Source organism: Macaca thibetana, chromosome 16 (assembly GCF_024542745.1).
Source record: "Macaca thibetana thibetana isolate TM-01 chromosome 16, ASM2454274v1, whole genome shotgun sequence".
Lineage (NCBI taxonomy): Eukaryota > Metazoa > Chordata > Mammalia > Primates > Cercopithecidae > Macaca > Macaca thibetana.
In genome coordinates, this window is record NC_065593.1 from 19,815,929 (window position 1) to 19,829,427 (window position 13,499).

General features: G+C 62.3%; 1 protein-coding gene across 7 annotated transcripts in view; it reads left to right on the forward strand.

The window, feature by feature from the left end:
• Positions 1-1,106: 1,106 nt before the first annotated feature.
• Positions 1,107-13,499, forward strand: part of MYO1C (myosin IC) — a 30,708-nt gene continuing 18,315 nt past the window's right edge. Inside the window, exons 1-6 of one of the 7 annotated variants that reach the window (XM_050763511.1) lie at positions 1,107-1,335; positions 1,719-2,040; positions 10,163-10,318; positions 10,738-10,853; positions 11,415-11,613; positions 11,924-12,004. In XM_050763511.1, the coding sequence (XP_050619468.1) occupies positions 1,966-2,040; positions 10,163-10,318; positions 10,738-10,853; positions 11,415-11,613; positions 11,924-12,004 (627 nt within the window). In that variant the 5' untranslated portion in view covers positions 1,107-1,335; positions 1,719-1,965. The other 6 variants (XM_050763515.1, XM_050763517.1, XM_050763514.1 and 3 more) reach the window with 6 other exon arrangements.

Sequence of the window (13,499 nt, forward strand, 5' to 3'; positions counted from 1 at the left end):
GAGATTTGCAGAAGTGGCCAGGATTGGGGCTAGGATGAGGTTCCAGAATGGTGAGCCTCTGGGGCGCTAACCAGGTGGAGCATGCCGTCTATGCCAGTGGCGGCTTCATGGACTCTGCTAAGTCGAATGAGCTCTCGTTCATCCTTCCTGACCCGCTGCCCCGCATACCCTGGGTGTGGAGCCTTCTTCCTGCGTTAACCGGTCCAGAATGCCACCATCTTCTCTTTCTGCCCCACTTCTCACACCCTTCTTGCTGAATTTTCCCCCACGGTAACCTGTGCCTGCCCCCAGCACATACACCTAGGGACCTCCAAAGCCCTCACCTGCCCGCCTGTTCCTTCTCACACACACAGCCATCGGGAGGGTTGCCGTCTGGCACCCTTCGTTGGGCAGACAGGAAAGCCAAGGCTCAGAGAAGTGGTGCAGTCTCTTCAAAGTTCCAGGCACCTGTGGTTTCCTGCAGGACCAGGAACAGGAAAGGGATCTGAACCCACCCGCAGAGCGGTCTCAGTAGTCTGAAAATACAGATGATGTCCCTATTCTCAAGATTATTGTGGGAGAACCATTGCAAAAAGTATATCGCGCTAGACCCGCCTCCCCATTCAGATTAATGCAGCCCTGGGGCTTGACCCAGGGGTCCCCCCACATGCTCACCTCCCCCGTGGTGAACTGAGGCCCCCACACACCCTGCCTCCTGTGAGGGAGGGGTGAGCCCAGCAGTGATTGAGAGGCGGAAAGGGGAAGCGGGGGTGCTCTCCGTCTTCTGGGCCCCAGTCAGGATATGGCCGCTCTGGGTCCACCCCGACCCACTGGGTGGAAACAGGAAATAAGTGAGACCTGGTGTGCACTGGGTCTACGCCTGGCTCCACGGCTGATAAGGGCCATTGTGTGGCCGCTGGGGATGAGCCTGCCCTGGATAGATGTGCTTCCTGGAGGAAGGAAGGAGGGCTTGCTAGCCTTTCCGGGGCGGGGGAAGCTGTGGGGAGACAGAAGGGTGCCGAGGGGAAGGCCCCTGCCTATGGGGCTGTCGGTGCCAGCACACGCCCACGGGACTCGGCCCTTCCTATGCCAGCCTCTCCCTCTGGAAAGGTCTGTTCCCCTATCCACTTCCCTGTTCTGACTTCCTCTAAGGAATGGCTGGAGACCGGAGGGCTCAGTCTCAGGCCAGGAAAGTGTCAGCTGTGATTTAGCAGCAGTAAAAATAGAAAAGCAGGAACGTCAGGGGTGGGGGGTCACCTGGGGGTACTGTCGAAATGCAAGGATGAACAGAGCTAGAGGTTGCCACACCCAGGGAACCCAGGAACTCACCTCACAAGCTCTGAGGCTCGGAGGAGGGTAAGACAAGAGTCTTCTCCCAGTGGGACAACGCCCTCTGCCCAGCACGACCAGCCCCCAGCAGCCCTGGCCACTCAAACTCATGGTGGGGGCTCACCTGCTGTGGGGGACGGCCCCTTGAGGGGATGTGCTGGAAAGGCAGTGCGCACTGAGGGGTCCTCTTGGCCTAGGGGAGGGCATGCCTTCTGGTTTGGGGAGTGGGCCCTGTGCTTTAGCTGGTACCAGAGATGGCAGGAGGAGGGGCCCAGCCATAGAGCTGCTGGGGGTGGCGGGGGAAGGGGAAAGGCGTCCTACCCTTTGACCTGGAGCCCAGGGTCCCCCGTGGGGTGGCTGCATGGGCTCCTCTGGTTACCTGGGACAACAGGCATTTCCTCCATCACCAGCCCCTCCTCTTCCTGCTCCAACCATCCGGGCCAAGAGGCCTCCCAATCAGACCTGGACGGCTCCAGCTGTGTCCTGAGGCGCTGGACCAGCCACATCCCCTGGGGCTGGAGTTGAAGCAGAACCAAGTGGCCATCCCGGCGTTAGGCCATAGGTTCCTGGCTCCTGGAGCGGTCAGAGCCAGCCAGTGGGCAGCAGCTTTTGCTCACAGGCCCCAGTGCCCAGGGCGCTGGCTCTCCGCAGGGCGGAATGGCGCTGCAAGTGGAGCTGGTACCCACCGGGGAGATCATCCGCGTGGTTCATCCCCACAGGCCCTGCAAGCTTGTAAGCTGGGATGCTTGGGGCTGGGAGGAGGGTGGAGTATCTCCCCAGGGCCGGGCAGCCCCTCTCAAGCAGAGCCCTAGGGCAAGAGGTGAGCAGAGGGGGAGGGGTTCCAATTCTTGGATGGGGCCAGCACAGACTGAACAAGACGGGGTGAGTGGAAGAGTAAGGATGTAAGCGCCACCAGCAGCAGGATTTTTGGAAGTGGAGGTCTGGGCTTGACTCCTCCAGCTTCCTGAACCTCAGTGGGCAGAACTGTGAATACTGGGCACAAAAGGCAAGTGCCGGCTGCTGTGAGGTCGAAGGATGAGGGCATGGAAGCTCCTCTCCAGTCCGCCGGGCTGGGACCTCCCAAGACTCAGAACAGGAGGACGGTGTGGGAGGTGGGTGAAGGGACATGGTGGGTGGAAACCGGGGAGCGCGGCCCTGACCCGGCCCGCAGGGAAGGGGCTGGAGATGCAAAGGGCCCGGAGGAGGGATAAAGTCAGGCGCCCCCGCGCCCCCAGCACCGCGGCGGGGAGCCGGGTCTTCGGCCGGAGGGGCGCGCGCGTGTTCGCTGTGGCCGGACGCGGCTGCCCCGGGAACCGGCCGAGGCGGGGGCCGCCCGCATCCAGGCTTCGCGGACGCGGCCGGGCTGGGGTGGGGCGGGGCCGGAGGGTGCGCGCCCTGCCCGGGATGACGACAGGCTGCGGCCCGGCCCCCGGCGGGCCCTGGGCGGGGAGAGTGCGCCCGGGCCGCGGATCCTCGAGCCCGCCACGCCGCCCAGCCCGGCCCCCGCCCGCGCCGGAAGAGCCAAGCCGGTGGGTACTCGGGGCGCGGGGACGGCGGCCGCTGGGGGCGGGTATGGGGAGCGGGCGGCCGGGCCGGGAGCCGCAGTGCGCGAAGCGGGGGTCACGGCCGGGGATCTCTGGGGCCGAAGAGCGGCCGGGGGGACCCGTGCGGGGGTCCCAGGACCCGGAGGCGCCGGCGCAGCCTGGTGGAGACTTAGATTTACCTGCGGGGAGCGGGAGGCGGGGAAGAGCGGCCTGGGCTGCAGGACCCAGGACCCCGCGCGCCCTTCGGGCCCCGCCCGCAGCCCTGCTCTGCCTCTGGGTTCCGGAGAAGCCGCCTGAACCCGCCCCTTCCCGTTCTCCGCCCCTGGGGCCCAGCGCGCCCCGAGTGTGGCCGGAGAATGAGGCTGGCCACGCGGCCCTCGGTCCTCACGCTCCGGCCTCCCGCGCACACTCCTGCCTCTGAGATTCATTCATTCGTCCAGGGGGCCGGGAAGGGGTGAGCCCCACCGTGTGCCTCGCTGGGTGTAGGGAGTGGGAGCCGTCTCCTGGGAGGGACTGACAGGGAAACAGCTGACTCCTGCGGGGTGCGATAAGGAGACGCGGCGTGTTCGGGAGAATCAGGCAGGGGTTCTGGAGGAGGTGACACCTGAGCCTAGTCTCCGTGAGGTGGGCAAGGAGGGTGCCCCGGGCTGGGGAAGCCGCAGGTGCAAGCACTGAAGCTTGGACTGGCTGGCGACGGTGCGAAGGCTCCTCCTGGCTGCGTGTTGTGGGTGGGAGGGGAGGGGTGGGGACAGAGGGGACTGGAGCGGGCCACCTGGCACACCGGAATGCTGGAGCAGTGGGGTAAACTGAGGACAGCAGGGGTGTCTCGGGTGTTCATAGGCAGGGTCCCGGTAAGCAGCAGTGGGTGTGAATCATGGGCCTGGCACATGTAGGGTGCCCTAAACCTTCACTCTGTGAACATGAGGTGTTGCTTTAATTTGTATTGCCCGAGGGGAAATGGATTGGTAGGAGGAAGGCAAGGCGTCCAGTTAGGAGGCTGCTGTCTTGGCCCAAGTAAGGAGCAGTGATGGAGGTGAAGTTTTTGTTTTATGTTTTTGTTGTTGGTGTGTTTTGTTTTAAGAAGGAGTCTCGCTGTCACCCAGGATGGAATGCAGTGGTGCCATCTCAGCTCACTGCAACCTCTGCCTCCTGGGTTCAAGCTATTCTCCTGCCTCTGCCTCCCGAGTAGCTGGGATTACAGGCGCGTGCCACGACACCCAGCTAATTTTTTTTTATTTTTAGTAGAGAAGGGGTTTCAACGTGTTAACCAGAATGGTCTCAATCTCTTGACCTCGTGATCCGCCCACCTAGGCCTACCAAAGTGCTGGGATTACAGGCATGAGCCACCTTGCCCGGCCTGGAGGTGAGGTTTTAGCAGGTTGTGACTACTTGGTGTGAGGAGTGGAGGGAGGAGAGCAGGCCTGTTAATGCCAGGCTGTGATGACCAGCTTAAAGTGCCACCCTTCTCTCTACAAAGACATTGAACAGGGAGTACAGGTTAGGGGTCAAAGGCCCTGTTTGTTTATTTATTTATGTATTTATTGAGACAGAGTCTTGCTCTGTCACTCAGTCTGGAGTGCAGTGGGGCGATCTCAGCTCACTGCACCCTCTGCCTCCTAGGTTCAAGCGATTCTCTCCTGTCTCAGTGTCCTAAGTAGCTGGGATTACAAGCGTGCGCCACCACACCCTGCTAATTTTCGTATTTTTAGTTGAAACAGGGTTTCACCATGTTGGCCAGGCTGGTCTGGAACTCCTGACCTCAAGTGATCTGCCTGCCGTGGCCTCCCAAAGTGTTGGGATTACAGGTGTGAGCCACTGCTCCTGGGCCGTTTACTTTTTTTCCCCTATACAAATTTATGTTAACATGTTATGGGTTTATTGTTTTGTTTGTTTGTTTGTTTGACACCGGGTCTTCTGGGGCACCCAGGCTGGAGTGCAGTAGCACCATCACGGCTCACTGCAGCCTCAACCTCCTGGGCTCAAGCGATCCTCCCACCTTAGCCTTCCGAGTAACTGGGACCACAGGCACACAGCACCATGCCTGGCTAATTTTTTAAAAAAATTTTTCTAGAGGCAGGAGTCTCACCACTATGCGGCCCAGGCTGGTCTTGAACTCCTGACCTCCAGAGATCCTCCTGCCTCAGCCTCTCAAAGTTCTGGGGTTACAGGCGTGAGCCACTCACTGCACCTTGCCTCTGTTCACGTTTGCTGGACCCCCCAGGCAGAGGTGTCTGGCAGCCGAAGGCCCATGGTTGTGAAGCTAGAATGGACAGTCCTTGACTGAGGCCCTGTGAGCAATCAGGGTAGAGACCCTAAGTCACCACTTTCTCCTCCTCATTTCCCTTCACAACAGTTCCCTGAGGCCTGGAATGGTCCTTGGTGGGCAGCCAGGCTCAGATCTAAGATTTGTTTAATAAATAGAAGTTGAGTCCCTGCTCTGTGCTGCCCAGCACTGTGCCACCCAGCACTGTGCCACCATGAGACGGTCTTTCTGCTGCCTCAGGGGCTCGGTGGACATCGGTTTATAGCAGCAGTCCTGGGTGCCTCAGATGACACCTCCTCCCAGCCCCCAACACCCCTACCCCACGGCAAGATCTGTGTGCCCATAGGCTGGGGGAACATGAGGTTCCCGCTGTGCCCAGAAGTCAGGCTTGTAGGCACCTGGCCTATAGGATCCGAAGGGCACAAGATAGCCCAGGTGTGCTGGGCCACCCCATCCCCTGTGCTTCCAGTAAACGCCTCCCCAGGTGGGAGAAGACCCAGAGGCAGCCTTGGGGAAGAAGTCTCCTAGGTCACTCAGGGGCCACTCACTGCAGGGAACCTCTAGGCCCAGAGCCCTGGCCCACTCCTAAGGCCCACATGTGACATAATAGAATCACACGACACCGACAGGGGCCTGTACCGTGTCACTCACTGAAGGTCTCAGCCCTGATAGCCCTGATAACGCACAAAGAGGCTCAGGGCAGCCCCGCGGTAAGGCGTTCGAGTGCCTGGGTTCCAGTCCCACTCCTCTTGAGACCTTGCACAAAGTCACCTGCCCAGCCTCGATTTCTTCTGCGCTGGAGTGATCATACAGACCTTATGGCTTGGCTGGGGGCACTGAAGGGAGGAACCTAAAAAAGCGCGGAGAACGCAGGAGGCACCTGGCGCTGCAGCCTCAGCCGCGGCGTCTTTCCCAGCCCGGTTCTCCGCTTCCCTCCCTGCCCGGGGATCGCGCTTCCGTCCAGTGAGGCGGGGCAGGCCCGGGGTTGCCAGGGCTGGAGCCGCCCTGGGGCGCGCGAGCGGCGGCGATGCCCCCTCCTTCCGCCGCCGGGCGGTGGCTGCGGGGGCGCCAGCGGGCATCCCGGGAATGCGGCGGCGCGGCCGGGGATCTGGAAGAAGCGGGCCCGACCCCTCCGCGCGCGGATTCCCCTCATTCCAACCGCGTGACGTGGAGGGGCGGGGCGAACACTGCGGCCGCGAGGCTCCGCCCCTCCCTCTGGCCGCGCCTCCGCAGGCTCCGGCCACGCCCCCGACCCGGGTCCCCCACGCCTCGCCGGGCAGGGAGGGAGCTGAGCTTCCGGCAGGGGCTCTCTGGACCCTTTGCCCCGTCTTCTAAGGCGCTCCCCACCCCTGGGCGGGCTGGAGGCTGGGTCCCCTCCTTGCTCCCTCTAGATTTTTCTTGTTTTGTTTTGTTTGGAGACGGAGTTTCGCTCTGTCGCCCAGGCTGGCATGCAGTGGTGTGATCTCGCTCACTGCAACCTCCGTCTCCCGAGTTCCAGCGATTCTCGTGCCTCAGCCTCCCGAATAGCTGGGATTACAGGCGCCCACCACCACGCTCAGCTAATTTTTGTATTTTTTAGTAGAGACGGGGTTTCGCCAATGTGGCCAGGCTGGTCTCGAACTCCTGAACTCTGATGATCCGCCTGCCTCGGCCTCCCAAAGCGCTGGGATTACAGGCGTGAGCCACCGCGCCTGGCCCTCCCTCTGGATTTTAAACCTGGGGGCACCGCAGCGGGCGCCTCCTCCCGCCCTCCCCCGCCTCTGCCCGAGACGCCCCCATTTCCCCTTCCCCGCTCCCCTGCCCCCACCAGCTGGCGCCCCCGCTTGGGGGTCCCCGGGGCCGCCGCTCCGGCCGGGCTGTTGTTGCAGTAACTAGCCTTCCCCGCGAGGATCCAGCCCGCACCTGCCGCAGCCTCGCCCTCTCCCCAGGGAGCGGCGTCCGCGAGCTGGGGGTGGGGCGCTGGGGCTTTGGGTCCCGGCTCTGCCCACCCCCCCAGGGCGAGTCTGTGTCTGCCGTTGCGTTGGTAGGACAGGCAGGTGCCTGTAGACGCGCCTGAGGCTCTCCTCACCGGATCGGAAGCGTGGCCCAGGGCCTGACTCTCAGTAGGCCTCTGCCCGCAAGCAAGTGAGGAATGAGCGTCCGGCCGAGGGAAGGCGGTGGGTGTGGGAAGCGGGGTCTAGAGCGGTCTGGGAGATGCCTTCGCGCTCTATCTCAGGCCACCCAACGGCCCTTCTAGGCCTGTGTTAACCTCATGTTGGGGATGAGGAACAGAAGCCGAAACGTTAAGTGACTAGCTCAGAGTCCCACCGCGAGGAAGCACCAGCTTTTGCTGGCTCTAGACGTCTCCGCCCCTGCCCGCGGTGGGATCTGAGCCAAGGTTTGCCCCAGGCGAGGGAGTGTGGTGCCCGCAGAGCCCAGCGAGGGCGGGGCTGCCAAGGCCGGTTCGGGGTTGGGGGCGTCCCGGAGATCCGGAGGGACGAGAGAGGTCCCCTTCAAAGCAGGGAGGGAGATGGGCCGAGCGCGGTGGCTCACGCCTATCATCCCAGCACTTTGGGAGGCCGAGGCGGGTGGATCACCTGAGGTCAGGAGTTCGAGACCAGCCTGGCCAACATGATGAAACCCCGTGTCTACCAAAAATACAAAAATTAGCCGAGTGTGGTGGCAGGTGCCTGTAATCCCAGCTACTCGGGAGGCTGAGGCAGGAGAATCGCTAAACCCGGGAGGCGTAGGTTGCAGTGAGCCGAGATCGCGCCACTGAACTCCAACGTGGGAGCTAGCGCGACTCTGTCTCAAAAAAAAAAGAAAAAAAAGGAGAGGGAGGAGGCCCGGGCCCAGAGGCGAGTGGGGTGCCTCGGGTGGGGAGAGGCTGTGGGCCCCAAATGCCGTGGGCGGGGATACGCGAATTTCCCAGAGGGGGGAACTGAGCCCTCCAGAGGTGCCGGGGACTCCGCGCGCTCAGCCAGGGCACCCGGTGGCCGTCCCTGTCCCTGGGGCACGCGCTCCGTGCTGACGAGGAAAACCAAGATCTTCCTGGGTTCGAGGCTCCGGCCAGGCCCCGCCGCGTGTGGGTGGACGGCGTCCCGCACCGAGAACGCTCCGCCCGCCAGGCGCGCCGGCCGTATTTGGACATTGGTTCTATTTTTAACTTTCCCGGGACTCGAGTTCGGGGGTTGGGGGAGGGAAATCCCACTTCCTCTGGGACCCGCAGGCCTCGGTGCCCGCCCAGAACCCGAGCCCGCCGCGGAGTGTCGTCCCAGGCCCGGAAGTGAGTTCCGGGTCGGTGTAGACGCGGCGGCCGCGCGGGTTCCGGGCTCCACCCTGGAACCAACGGCGTCCCTCCTGGAAAACCTGACTCAGGCGGAGCCCGCCCCGCCCGCCCCCGGCCCCGCCCGCGGACCCCCCCCGACACCCCCACCTCCACCAACCCCACCTGGCGGGGACCCCAGCCCGGCCGCGCGGGAGGCGAGGGAGGCCGGGGAAGCCCCGCGCTTCAGGGGCCCTGGTGGGGGCGGTGCGGGGGGCGGGCCCTCCCTCGCTGACGCCGCCGCCGCCGAGCCCGGGACCCAGAGCGCGGGCAGCAGAGCGGGCGCCAGGCCGGCGGGGCAGGATGCGCTACCGGGCGTCGGTGAGCCGGGGGGCGGCAGGGCAGGGCGGGGCGGAGGGTCCCGGGCGCCCCTCCCCGCCTCGCGGCGTCGCCTCGGCCTCGCCAGGAAGCGGGCGCGGCCCAGGAATTCCGTGTGGAAAAACGTCCCGGGAAGTTGCAGGGGGAGGAGGCCGAGGCGGGGAGGGCCGCGCGGGACGCTCGGACCCGGGGGGCCGGACGAGGAGCTGCCGGGGACGCCTGAGAACGCGGAGACCCCTGACCCGAGGGCGAGGGGGCGGGGACCGCGGCCGGATTTGGCAGCCGCTTGGGCGCGGGATTGGAGCGGGGCGGGGAGGACAAGCCTGGGAGGGGCAGGCCCCCGGCCCGGCCCGGAGTGACGCCCCAGGCCAGGAATCTGGGCCTTTTGTGGTCAGAGGACACCCGGCGGCCCCTTTGGGATCCACCCCCAGTCACCACCACCTTGTTCTTCTCTGACCCTGGATACTCTGGGTGTCCGTTTTCTGGAGCCCTGAGACCCTGTTTGGAGGGGGATCCATCTCAGCCCTGGTTGTGGGGCGAGGGTCTTGCTGAGCCCTCCAGTGGGACCCAGAGGCAGCTGGGCTTTCCATGGTAAACCCCCCATCCCCTGAGGCTTCTCAGGACTCAGTGGAGGAGGCGCCTGGGGAGTTCGGCAGCTGGAGGAAAGGGAGTGGCCCCAGCCATGCGAGGGAGGCCCCCCCTTCTGGAGTGGGTGGCTGAGCCCAGCTGGGGTGGGAGGCCCTCCGGGGGAACCCCTCTGGTGTAGTCTGGGAGTAACCTCTTCCTTGGTGCGAGACGCTCTACCTGTGGAGATGTGGGTGGGTCCCGATGGGAGAGACGGCCCCACTCTGCCTGCAGAATTGACCCTGAGCCATTTGTCCTCCAAAGCACCTGTCACACGTGGCTCAGAGCTAAGGGACCTGAGGTCACCTGGTCTAACTCCTCCTCCTTGAGGAGGAAGCAGCCCAGAGAGAGGAGGGGCTTGGTCCAAGCTCCACAGAGCAGTCTTTCTGCTATTTCAAGGAGTTCCTTCTTGTGATCCGCTCCTTTCTCCACCCAAAACCGGCACCTCCCAGATTCTGCCCTCTGGTCCTGCGTGCGTCCGTGCCCTGTGTACACACCGGGACCCAAGTGCTTCATGTGGTCTCTGTTCTGTGCCCGCAGCCTCGGTGATCCCTGTGCTGCGACACCCGGACCCAGGCCCTCCACACCCGGCTTTCTGCACCCTGCCCACCACACCCAGACCCTCCAAACCCAGGCCCTCCACACCCAGGCCTTCTGCACCCATCAGGCTCATGTCCCATGTCCAGCCCTGAGTCCACAAGCCCCTGCGTTCCCTCTCAGTCCCACAGGCGCAGTGGAGGAGAAGTGGCCTTGCCTGGTCCCCCATGACTCTGACCCTCTTCTGTGGCCCATTCTCTGCAGGCCCTGGGCAGTGACGGGGTTCGGGTGACCATGGAGAGTGCGCTGACTGCCCGTGACCGGGTGGGGGTGCAGGATTTCGTGCTGCTGGAGAACTTCACCAGCGAGGCCGCCTTTATCGAGAACCTGCGGCGGCGGTTTCGGGAGAACCTCATCTATGTGAGGCCCTTGTGGGGAGATGGCAGGGGTGCTGGGGTCACAAACACAGGGCAGAGGGGAAGGAGACACCAGGGGTCACCAGGATAAACTTGTTTTTGTTGTTTGAGACGGAGTTTCACTCTTGTTGCCCAGGCTGGAGTGCAGTGGCACAATCTTGGCTCACTGCAACCTCCTCCTCCCCGGTTCAAGCAATTCTGCCTCAGCCTCCCGAGTAGCTGGGACTACAGGCATGTGCCACCATGCCCGGCTAATTTTGTATTTTTAGTAGAGATGGGGTTTCCCCATATTGGTCAGGCTGGTCTCGAACTCCCAACCTCAGGTGACCCGCCTGCCTCGGCCTCCCAAAGTGCTGGGATTACAGGCGTGAGCCATCGCACCTGGCCCAGGATCAACTTTTGACCCTCTTCCCCCAACCCCAGACCTACATTGGCCCCGTCCTGGTCTCTGTCAACCCCTACCGAGACCTGCAGATCTACAGCCGGCAGCACATGGAGCGTTACCGTGGTGTCAGCTTCTATGAAGTGCCCCCTCATCTGTGAGTGACCCCAGCCCCTCTGGGAGCGACCCCTCTGTCTCCATCTGAAGTGACCCCACCCAACCCTTACTCTAAAATGATCCTGACCTCCTGCGCCACAGCTGTGAGGAATCCCACAGTTTCTCACCCCCGAGTGACCAGAGATGAGTGTCACAACTCAACTCCATCTGGGTGGGACTCAGTCCATACCCCACCTCACACCCATGACTTGTTCCCCAACTGGGAGTGGCCCCCCAATCTTAGTGACTTCTGAACCCCACCTGCGAAGACCCCCCAACCCTACCTATGAGTGACTCCAGCCTCCACCTAAGTGACCTCCAGACTCCCACCTGTGAGATCATCTCAGTCTTCCCACTGGCAGTGACGCCCATTCTCAGCTGTGACAGATCTCCCATGGCCCACACCTGCGAGGGACCCCCAGTCCCCATCCTCAATACATCCTCAAGGGTGTATTAGACTTCCACTCACGAGAGGACGCCACCCAGACGTGGGAGCGGGACTCCCTGTGCGGCTCCGCTTGGCCCCCCCCCCGCCGAACTCCCTGACGAGCCTCTGCCCCAGGTTTGCCGTGGCCGACACTGTATACCGAGCACTGCGTACAGAGCGTCGGGACCAGGCAGTGATGATCTCTGGGGAGAGTGGGGCAGGCAAGACGGAGGCCACCAAGAGGCTGCTACAGTTCTATGCAGAGACCTGCCCAGCCCCCGAGCGCGGAGGTGCTGTGCGAGACCGGCTGCTGCAGAGCAACCCAGTGCTGGAGGTGAGGGGCCCAGAGAGGAGGCCAGTGCGGGAGGGGAGGGGCCGGGAGAGAAGGCCAGTGCGGGAGGGGAGGGGCCGGGAGAGGAGGCCAGTGCGGGAGGGGAGGGGAGAGAGGCCAGTGCGGGAGGGGAGGGGCCGGGAGAGAAGGCCAGTGCGGGAGGGGAGGGGCCGGGAGAGAAGGCCAGTGCTAGAGGTGAGGAACAGGGAGAGAAGCCCAGTGTGGGAGGGGAGGGGCAGCAGTAGCTACATAGCGGGGTGGGGAGGGCAGGAGGAGAGTGCCAGGTGTCTCTCATACCCCCGTCCACTCCTAGGCCTTTGGAAATGCCAAGACCCTCCGAAACGATAACTCCAGCAGGTTCGGGAAGTACATGGATGTGCAGTTTGACTTCAAGGTACCATGGATGTGTGTGTCGAGAGGATTCCCATTCAGTAGGTTAAGCACCTACTAGGTACCAGGGACTATTCCAGGTGCTGGAATTCCAGCAGTAAAATAAAGCAAACAAAACTCCTGCCTTGCAGGGTGATAAACAATAAACAGGGAAATTGAGGCTGTGGCAGAAAATACAACGCAGTAAGGAGTGGGGGGCAGGTGTGGTCATATTAGGGTAGGCCCCACTGAGACAGTGGCATTTTAAAGTGACAGCTGGGTGGGGTGGCACATGTCCGTTGTCCCAGCTACTCTGGAGGCTGAAGCAGGAGGATCGCTTGAGGCCAGGAGTCCAGGGTTACCCTACGCTGTGATCACACCACTGTACTCCAGCGTGGGCGACGGAGTGAGACCCTGTCTCTAGAAAAAATAAAAAATAATGGCTTGATGGAGACGAAGAAGCAGGCTGTGCAGGTGCCTGTCCAAGCAGCGGGAAGGGCCAGGACAAAAGCCCTGAGATACGAGGGTCCTGGAAGTGTTCCAGGACAGCACGGAGGCCACAGCGGCCAGAGAAGAGAGCAGGGGCCTGAGAACAGAGAGAGGCCACATGGTGCAGGCCCTTTTGGGTCATTGCAAGAACCTTTGTTTTGTTTTGTTTTTTTGAGACGGAGTCTCACTCTGTCGCCCAGGCTGGAGTGCAGTGGCAGGATCTCAGCTCACTGCAAGCTCTGCCTCCCAGATTCGCGCCATTTTCCTGCCTCAGCCTCCCGAGTAGCTGGGACTACAGGCGCCCGCCACCACGCCTGGCTAATTTTTTGTATTTTTAGCAGACACGGGGTTTCACCATGTTAGCCAGGATGGTCTCGATCTCCTGACCTCGTGATCCACCCATCTCGGCCTCCCAAAGTGCTGGGATTACAGGTGTGAGCCACCGCGCCTGGCCTTTTTTTTAAAACTCTGAGTAGAAGGGGAGTCATTGGGCTGGGTGAGGTGGCTCACGCCTGTAATCTTAGCACGTTGGGAGGCTGGGGCAGGTGGATCACGTGAGGTTGGGAGTTCAAGACCAGCCTGGCCAACATGGTGAAACCCCGTCTCTACTGAAAATACAAAAATTAGCCAGGCGTGGTGGCAGGCACCTGTTGTCCCAGCTACTCAGGAGGCTGAGGCAGGAGAAACACTTGAACCTGGGAGTCGGAGGTTGTAGTGAGCTGAGACATCTCACCACTGCACTCCAGCCTAGCCCTGGGAGGTTGAGGCTGCAGTGAAAAACTCCAGCCTGAGTGAAAGAGCAAGACCCTGTCTCCAAAAATAAAAAAAAGACTTTGGCTGCTTCACTGGGAGATTGGGAGTAGATGAATAGATGGTGGGGGAACCAGGCTAAGCAGGGAAACCGGTTAGGAGGCTGATGTCATCGTGTAGGTGACAGGTGACGGTGGCTCAGACCAGTGTGGTGCAGTGATTGGATTCTGGATGTTTTAAAAGTTAAGGCAGCAGGATCGGCTGCCTGATTGGATGTAGGG